This window comes from Oncorhynchus nerka, linkage group LG18 (assembly GCF_034236695.1).
Source record: "Oncorhynchus nerka isolate Pitt River linkage group LG18, Oner_Uvic_2.0, whole genome shotgun sequence".
Classification (NCBI taxonomy): Eukaryota; Metazoa; Chordata; class Actinopteri; order Salmoniformes; family Salmonidae; genus Oncorhynchus; species Oncorhynchus nerka.
Genome location: NC_088413.1, coordinates 76,947,414 through 76,957,135, shown reverse-complemented (window position 1 = coordinate 76,957,135; position 9,722 = coordinate 76,947,414). Strand labels below are relative to the sequence as shown.

Below are 9,722 nucleotides of genomic sequence, written 5' to 3'. Positions count from 1 at the left end.
ATTTACCAGAAACAGATGATTCAGCCAGTCAACTCCTCAGGTCAGTTACCAGAAACAGATGATTCAGCCAGTCAACTCCTCAGGTCACAGTTACCAGAAACAGATGATTCAGCCAGTCAACTCCTCAGGTCATTTACCAGAAACAGATGATTCAGCCAGTCAACTCCTCAGGTCATTTACCAGAAACAGATGATTCAGCCAGTCAACTCCTCAGGTCACAGTTACCAGAAACAGATGATTCAACCAGTCAACTCCTCAGGTCATTTACCAGAAACTGCTTTATAATCCACAGCAAGAAGCAGAGTCTCTGCTTTATAATCCACAGCAAGAAGCAGAGTCTCTGATGTAATCCACAGATACGGAACGGTAAACTCCAAGTCAGATACGGAACGGTAAACTCCAGGTCAGATACAGAACGGTAAACTCCAGGTCAGATACAGAACGGTAAACTCCAGGTCAGATACAGAACGGTAAACTCCAGGTCAGATACAGAACGGTAAACTCCAGGTCAGATACAGAAAGGTAAACTCCAGGTCAGATACGGAAAAGGTAAACTCCAGGTCAGATACGGAAAAGGTAAACTCCAGGTCAGATACGGAAAAGGTAAACTCCCAGTTCTGTCCATGACCCGGTCTGCACAGCATGCATTCCGTTATCTCTCTCCGTTAATGGCCCTGAAATAATATTAGGTGTATTGTTTCCGGTTCTCGCTCTGTTGCTCACACCATTTATCTAATTATGATCCCAACAGGAGAGGAGAGAGGAGAGGAGGTGGGATTCATAAGAAAAGGGATTAGAACGTCTGAGCCATCTGTGTTCACGGGGAATTAACCCCCCACACTCAGGCAGACAGACAAAAACACAGATACACACAGACACAGGCACACACACAGACACAGGCACACATAAAACACACACACACACACACACACACACACACACACACCACACACACACACACACACACACTGCAGGTTGTCAACTCAACTAAGAAGCAGACAAGACATAGAATGATGTTTATGGGTTAACTCAGGTATACCAAGCAAACTGCTAGAAATAGACACCTGCATAAACTGCTAGAAATAGACATCAGAATACTGAAATGAGTTGGAAATTCCAGTCAGGCGACGTCATCAGCCAATGTCAAAACCTGCGCCGTGGTTCCCATAGCAACAAAAACGCCCCCCCCTGACAACGCTGCAATGGCCTCCCTGACAGACGCAGAGATGGCGGAGATTGCCAAACTTCAGGTAAAATTAAAGACACAAAAACGGCATTCATAAATGCAACTCCGGGTTTAGAGAATACGACGATAAACAATACGTGATTTGTGCGGATTACTGGAGCGTCACTAAAACACGATTTGCCTACGATATCCAACATGCAGGCTATTCGTGATGTACTGTTAGTCAATTGCATGATGTAACGTTAACGAGTTAACTTCGTTACAACTTGACATTTAGGGTAGACTAGTCGGCATGCAAGCGGTAAGCGACGATTGGTAGCCTGTCGATATTCACTGATCTAGGCTACAGGACGAGATCATCGAGGGTAGGGGAGAGGATTGACAGGTGTGAAGGGAGGCCGAGAAATTATGGATTTCATTTTAGAGATATTTGCGATGTACACACACACACACACACACACACAGTCGGTAGCCTCCTGTTTAAAGCAACAAGTTCTCTAGCAGCCGAATCGCACATATTTGATGAGACTGGTGGGATGGCTCTGAAAACAACACACACATCGTAGCTAATCCAGTGCATTAGAATTTCTGCCACACAGTATCAGGATAACATCTGCTGTCTATCTCTTTAACTATCTTACCTTCAGTAGAGAAACAAGCGCCCTGCGCACACAACAATGCATGATGGATCGTGCGCGCACAGCAAGGGCTCGTGTTTCTGTGCGCGGTGTGTGCCTTTATCCATGCGATCATATTATTATTATTGTTGTAAATAATAACAACAACAACAATAATACATACAGATATAGCAGCGAGCAGCAATGAACAGGGTTGACAGGATGACAGAAATTATTAAAGATCAGTTGGATAACAAAGCAAGCGCTGTATTATGTAGGCTAGGGACTATCTTCCTCATCAGGGAAAAACATGACCATGTTTATCACTCAATACCTCAAGGATGACGCAAGTGAAGTCATTGCTTAATGTTTTGAGTTCATATACCAATTTCGGGGTCAATTTATGTTATGATTTGTTCAATATTTTCAGAGTTAGTGTAGGCTAATGGTATATTTGCCGTCATCTTCGAATTCTGGGACTTTATTTTTGTCGAAATCTGCTTGTGTAAATAATTATAATCTCACTTGGTACACTCTACATTAGCGTTCCAAGCCACAGGATTTTCCCAAATAAAACATCCACTTTTCACTACATTTACATCACATAATAAGGCAACAATATGTGATTATACAGATATACTATATTCCACATTGTTCATGGCCCCATGGTCCATTGGTTTAGTTATTTTAGCTCTGGTATGGCCGACTTTGAAGCGAGTAATCATTCAACACACTTTCACAGCTTGGGGGTGGCAGGTCGCTGATAGACCACTGTGGAGTGGATTTACAGTAGTTTAAATTGACATATAACATATGTTTTGGGGGTAATTTTGTCAAAAACTCAGCCATCTTTTGACCAATCCTTTATCTTTTCTCAAACTATGTTAAGACATGTACCATGGGCATACATTTGGTGTCATTTGGTCCTATGGTTTAATGAGAATAAGATTTTGGAAGTATTTTTAGCATATGTGCTAATATGCATTTACTTGTAATAGCGTGGCCATGTTTGAATGAGAAAAAGAAGAAGATTTTAAGCATTAACGTTACATAGTCAAAGAAGTTCATTGTTAATAGTTTCCTTTTTCTTTTTTTTTAAGATATCAATGTCAAATTTAACATGGTTCATCAGGTTACCCTACAGTTTTCAAGTTGATAGGCCATTTTAAAGAGGATTTTCAAAGGGTTTTTATGGACATGTAAAAATCATAATTCCTGATTTATCTCTTAACCAATCTCTTAGTTTTTCTCAAACTAAGTTTAGAGATGTACCATGGGCTTACATACTGAATTTGGTGTTACTTCTTATGGTTCATGAGAATAAGGTTATCCAACATTTCCAAAATGGAGGACATAATAAAGACTCGAAGTTTCAATGGGTGACGGATTGAAGTGAGATTGCTTATCACAGCGCCACCTATAGGCCAATCTGTGCCATTATTTTAGACCAAGTTACTCATGGCCTTTAGTTTCTGAGTGCCAAATTAGAAGAAAAAAATCTATGCTTCTCATTCAGAGAATAACAATAAGTTAACCTCTAATACTGTGCTATATTTTTCCCCTGCTCCTAATGTATGCGTCTTTTCTTGGAAAAACTCAATTTTATAGAGGCTATAGGACCTACACAACGTTTGTCTACAGAGGTGCTCTTTGAGACAAAATAGGTTTCAGTAATTGGACAGAAATATAGCCCAGAAATGACATTGTTATTGGCCAGTCAGGGCACAACTCCTCACACCATGAACAAAAAAAAACAAATAGTTTGCAACTAAAACAAAGGATTTGTGTGGTTTCCTGAGATAATATTCGATTATAATGTTTATGAATCATTACAAGCCAAGAAGTGACATTAAACAATTATCAACTAGTCCATAGTATATCTTTAGTGTATGTGAGTTTCCGTAAAATTCAGACTTCATACAGATAAAATATGTTTCCAGAAAGAACTCTGTTCACTAATCAACTTGTGTGTGTCAGAGAGAGGAGGGTGTGCAGCAGCTAAGCGGTCACTTCTCGTGGCCTGAGTTCTCTGGGGACGCTGTATGGCAGAGCGCCCATCAACAGTTTGTTTACGAGTGTGCCATGTTCGCCGTCGACCGCGGCCTGGCCTGGAGTGCTGTGAGAGCAGTGGCCGGGATGACTAGAGACCTGTTCCCTCAGCTAGCTGGTCAGTAGTTATCTATTGTCTTTATTATACATATATATTATATATTAATAATTCAAATTGACTGCAGCTCCATTTCTATAATATAAAATAATGTCATAATTTATATTGAGTTTGCGATTTCATTCGTCTCCCCCAGATTTGGACCCGCCCAGAGTGCTAGCCCTAATTTCAGATTGGCTGACAAAGTGTTTGCCCCGCCTACCTCCTGCCCACCACAAAGCAGTCTTCCACTTCCTGTCTGACACTTGTGTCACTAGGTAACCAATAAATTACTGGGAGTTTATATATAGAGTGTGGTACTCTCTTTATTTGGGTGTGCGTCAGCTCATGTTTTTTCTTTGACTATGATGTAATGGTAAATATCACAGAGTTCTGTTCATATGTCTGACATTTAGTCAACGACTGCTACAAGCTGTGGTGGTCGGGACCAGTCACCGGTCAATCAATCAGAAACACCTGGAGGTTCATGTGCCCCCAACACCCCTCCCCCTGGCACAGGTGATACAGGAAGTGTGGATGTGTATGTGCGCATTTACATTCTCTCTCAGGGTGATGATGAGTGTGTTCTGTCTCTCAGGGTGATGATGAGTGTGTTCTGTCTCTCAGGGTGATGATGAGTGTGTTCTGTCTCTCAGGGTGATGATGAGTGTGTTCTGTCTCTCAGGGTGATGATGAGTGTGTTCTGTCTCAGGGTGATGATGAGTGTGTTCTGTCTCTCAGGGTGATGATGAGTGTGTTCTGTCTCTCAGGGTGATGATGAGTGTGTTCTGTCTCAGGGTGATGATGAGTGTGTTCTGTCTCTCAGGGTGATGATGTGGGTGTTCTGTCTCTCAGGGTGATGATGAGTGTGTTCTCTCAGGGTGATGATGAGTGTTCTGTCTCTCAGGGTGATGATGAGTGTGTTCTGTCTCAGGGTGATGATGAGTGTGTTCTGTCTCTCAGGGTGATGATGAGTGTGTTCTGTCTCTCAGGGTGATGATGAGTGTGTTCTGTCTCTCAGGGTGATGATGTGGGTGTTCTGTCTCTCAGGGTGATGATGAGTGTGTTCTGTCTCTCAGTGATGATTGTGTTCTGTCTCAGGGTGATGATGAGTGTGTTCTGTCTCAGGGTGATGATGAGTGTGTTCTGTCTTTCAGGGTGATGATGAGTGTGTTCTGTCTCTCAGGGTGATGATGTGGGTGTTCTGTCTCTCAGGGTGATGATGAGTGTGTTCTGTCTCTCAGGGTGATGATGAGTGTGTTCTGTCTCAGGGTGATGATGAGTGTGTTCTGTCTTTCAGGGTGATGATGAGTGTGTTCTGTCTTTCAGGGTGATGATGAGTGTGTTCTGTCTCTCAGGGTGATGATGAGTGTGTTCTGTCTCAGGGTGATGATGAGTGTGTTCTGTCTCTCAGGGTGATGATGAGTGTGTTCTGTCTCTCAGGGTGATGATGAGTGTGTTCTGTCTCTCAGGGTGATGATGAGTGTGTTCTGTCTCTCAGGGTGATGATGAGTGTGTTCTGTCTCAGGGTGATGATGAGTGTGTTCTGTCTCCGGGTGATGATGAGTGTGTTCTGTCTCAGGGTGATGATGAGTGTGTTCTGTCTCTCAGGGTGATGATGAGTGTGTTCTGTCTCAGGGTGATGATGAGTGTGTTCTGTCTCAGGGTGATGATGAGTGTGTTCTGTCTCTCAGGGTGATGATGAGTGTGTTCTGTCTCTCAGGGTGATGATGTGTGTGTTCTGTCTCTCAGGGTGATGATGAGTGTGTTCTGTCTCTCAGGGTGATGATGAGTGTGTTCTGTCTCAGGGTGATGATGAGTGTGTTCTGTCTCTCAGGGTGATGATGAGTGTGTTCTGTCTCAGGGTGATGATGAGTGTGTTCTGTCTCTCAGGGTGATGATGAGTGTGTTCTGTCTCTCAGGGTGATGATGAGTGTGTTCTGTCTCAGGGTGATGATGAGTGTGTTCTGTCTCAGGGTGATGATGAGTGTGTTCTGTCTCTCAGGGTGATGATGAGTGTGTTCTGTCTCAGGGTGATGATGAGTGTGTTCTGTCTCTCAGGGTGATGATGAGTGTTCTGTCTCTCAGGGTGATGATGAGTGTGTCCTGTCTCTCAGGGTGATGATGAGTGTGTCCTGTCTCTCAGGGTGATGATGAGTGTTCTGTCTCAGGGTGATGATGAGTGTGCGTTGGAGCGCCAGCGTGTGTGTGCCCTGCTACAGGTTGCCAAGCAACAGAAGAGGGAGGAACTTCGGAGGCTCAGAGAGGAGGAGGGGCCACAGGGGTCAGAGGTCAGATTGGACACATTAAATGACCGCAGACTCGACAGAGAGGTAGACACACACTCTAAACACACATCACCACCCCAGATTGTGGTCAATTTCTTTTTGTATGCAGTCAATTCAGAAAGTAAACTGAATTTCCATTTCAATTCCAATTTTCCTCAATGTCTCCTATAAGATGAATTTGGAATTAGAAATTGGAGTTTCAGTTTACTTCCTGAATCGACTGAGTTGAAATGGAATTCAGCCACACCACTGTGTACTGTATGAAGTTGTATTGTTTCTCCAGGAGGTGGCAGACCTAGTGCGGTCTACTGTGAGGGCCACAGGAGAGCTGCTGATGGGGAGGCTGCTGAAGGAGAGTAGCCTGGTGCATGACCTACTGGAGCTCAGCCTGCAACACACAGCCCTTACCACCGGGGAGAACTCTATACACCCTGACCACACACACACCCTGACCTCACACAATCGAAGGATCCCACCGGGGTCATACACGCAGCTAAACCCAAGATGAGGTGAGAGGACCAAGATGAGGTGAGAGGGGGAAGAGGCCATGCTGACACAAAAATCAGTAATAAAGTATACTGAACAAGAATGTAAACACAACATGCAACAATTTCTAAGATTTTGCTGAGTTACAGTTCATATAAGAAAATCAGTCAATTGAAATAAATAAATGTATCTTGTCAATATGTCAGTGTATCATGTTTGTTTGTAACAGTGTGTTATATGTGAAAATGTGATTGTATTATACATTTATTGTAATGGAAGATTAGTCCAAATAAGGACTCAAAATAAAAATCCAATCAAATTAGGCCCTAATCTATGGATTTCACATGACTGAGCAGGGGTGCAGCCATGGGTGGGCCTAGGAGGGCATGGGCTTAGGAGGGCATGGGTTTAGGAGGGCATAGGAGGGCATGGGCCTTGGAGGGAATGGGCCTAGGAGGGCATGGGCCTAGGAGGGAATGGGCCTAGGAGGGCATGGGCCTAGGAGGGCATAGGCCTAGGAGGGCATAGGAGGGCATGGGCCTAGGAGGGCATGGGCCTAGGAAGGCATGGGCCTAGGAGGGCATGGGCCTAGGAGGGAATGGGCCTAGGAGGGCATGGGCCTAGGAGGGCATGGGCCTAGGAGGGAATGGGCCTAGGAGGGCATGGGCCTAGGAGGGCATAGGAAGGCATGGGCCTAGGAGGGCATGGGCCTAGGAGGGAATGGGCCTAGGAGGGCATGGGCCTAGGAGGGCATGGGCCTAGGAGGGCATGGGCCTAGGAGGGCATGGGCCTAGGAGGGCATGGGCATAGGAGGGAATGGGCCTAGGAGGGCATGGGCCTAGGAGGGCATAGGCCTAGGAGGGCATGGGCCTAGGAGGGCATGGGCCTAGGAGGGCATGGGCCTAGGAGGGCATAGGCCTAGGAGGGCATGGGCCTAGGAGGGCATGGGCCTTGGAGGGCATGGGCCTAGGAGGGAATGGGCCTAGGAGGGCATAGGCCTTGGAGGGCATAGGCCCAGCCACTGGGGAGCCAGGCCGAGCCAATCGGAATTAGTTTTTCCCCACTAAAGGGCTTTATTACAGACAGAAATACTCCCCCCCTTAAGACGATCCTGCAGGTGTAGAAGCCAGATGTGGAGTTCCTGGGCTGGCTTGGTTACCCGTGGTGTGTACGTACTGCCAAAATTCTCACATACAATATTGGAGGCAGCTCAATGAACATTCCATTTCTCTGGCAACAGCTCTGGTGGACATTCCTGCAGTCAGCATGCCAATCGTACTCTCCCTCAAAACTTGAGACATCTGTGGCATTGTGTTGTGTGACAAAACTGCACATTTTAAAGTGGTCTTTTATTGTCCCTAGCACAAGGTGCACCTGTGTAAGGATCGTGCTGTTTAATCAGCTTCTTGATATGCCACACCTGTCAGGTGGATGGATTATCTTGGTAAAGGAGAAATGCTCACTAACAGGGATGTAAACACATTTGTGCACAAAATGCGAGAAAATAATATTTTTGTGCGTATGGAACATTTCTGGAATATAGGATCAGTGTATACAGTGGCAAGGAAAAGTATGTGAACCCTTTGTAAATACCTGGATTTCTGCATAAATTGGTCATAAAATTTCATCTGATCTTCATCTAGGTCACAACAGTAGACAAACACAATCTGCTTAAACTAATAACACACAAACAATTATACGTTTTCATGTCTTTATTGAACACACCGTGTAAAAATTCACAGAGCAGGGTGGGAAAAGTATGTGAATCCTTGGATTTAATAACTGATTGACCCTCCTTTGGCAGCAATAACCTCAACCATATGTTTTCTGTAGTTGCAGATCAGACCTGCACAATGGTCAAGAGGAATTTTGGACAATTCCTGTTTACAAAACTGTTTCAGTTCAGCAATATTCTTGGGATGTCTGGTGTGAACTGCTCTCTCGAGGTCATGCCACAGCATCTCAATCAGGTTGAGGTCAGGACTCTGACTGGGCCACTCAGGTTGAGGTCAGGACTCTGACTGGGCCACTCTGGAAGGTGTATTTTCTTCTGTTGAAGCTATTCTGTTGATTTACTTCTGTGTTTTGGGTTGTTGTCCTGCTGCATCACCCAACTTCTGTTGAGCTTCAATTGGCGGACAGATAGCCTAACATTCTCCTGCAAAATGTCTTGATAAACTTGGGAATTCATTTTTCCGTCGATGATAGCAAGCTGTCCAGGCCCTGAGGCAGCAAAGCAGCCCCCCCAAACCATGATGCTCCCTCCACCATACTTTACAGTTGGGATGAGGTTTTGATGTTGGTGTGCTGTGCCTTTTTTCTCTCCACACATAGTGTTGTGTGTTCCTTCCAAAAAAACTCAGCTGTAGTTTCATTTGTCCACAGAATATTTTGCCAGTAGCTCTGTGGAACATCCAGGTGCACTTTTGCAAACTTCAGACGTGCAGCAATATTTTTGGAGGACAGTGGTGGTGGTGTCCTCCCATGAGCACCATTCTTGTTTAGTGTTTTATGTATCGTAGACTCGTCAACAGAGATTTCTGTAAGTCTTCAGCTGACACTCTAGGATTCTTCTTAACCTCATTGAGCATTCTGCACTGTGCTCTTGCAGTCATCCTTGTAGGATGGCCACTCCTAGGGAGAGCAGTAACAGTGCTGAACTTTCTCCATTTCTAGACTATTTGTCTTACTGTGGACTGATGAACATCAAGGCTTTTAGAGATACTTTTGTAAACCTTTCCAGCTTTATGCAAGTCAACAATTATTAATTTCAAGTCTTCTGAGCTCTCTTTTGTTCGAGAAATGGTTCACATCAGGCAATGCTTCTTGTGATTAGCAAACTCAAATGTGAGTGTTTTTTATAGGGCAAGGCAGCTCTAACCAACGTCTCCAATCTCGTTTCATTGATTGGACTCCAGGGTAGCTGATTCCTGAGTCCAATTAGCTTTTGGAGAAGTCACTATCCTAGTGGTTAACATACTTTTTCCAACCTACACTGT

At 44.6% G+C, this 9,722-nt stretch overlaps 1 protein-coding gene across 1 annotated transcript; it reads left to right on the top strand.

Annotated features, from left to right (window-relative positions):
* The first annotated feature begins 1,141 nt into the window (after window positions 1-1,141).
* On the top strand, window positions 1,142-7,053 carry lg18h8orf74 (linkage group 18 C8orf74 homolog). Its single transcript, XM_029688756.2, has 6 exons — window positions 1,142-1,250; window positions 3,781-3,970; window positions 4,107-4,227; window positions 4,366-4,468; window positions 6,121-6,282; window positions 6,521-7,053. The coding sequence occupies exons 1-6, from the start codon at window positions 1,203-1,205 to the stop codon at window positions 6,743-6,745; spliced, it is 849 nt and encodes a 282-aa protein (XP_029544616.2). The 5' UTR covers window positions 1,142-1,202; the 3' UTR covers window positions 6,746-7,053.
* The last annotated feature ends 2,669 nt before the right edge of the window (window positions 7,054-9,722 follow it).

What these genes read in the sequence shown, in the direction of transcription:
- lg18h8orf74 (XM_029688756.2), top strand. Translation starts at nt 1,203, where the DNA reads ATGGCCTCCCTGACAGACGCAGAGATGGCGGAGATTGCCAAACTTCAG. An exon ending in TCTGACACTTGTGTCACTAG is followed by an intron (nt 4,228 to 4,365) that starts GTAACCAATAAA and finishes TCTGACATTTAG; the next exon opens with TCAACGACTGCTACAAGCTG. An exon ending in ACCGCAGACTCGACAGAGAG is followed by an intron (nt 6,283 to 6,520) that starts GTAGACACACAC and finishes TTGTTTCTCCAG; the next exon opens with GAGGTGGCAGACCTAGTGCG.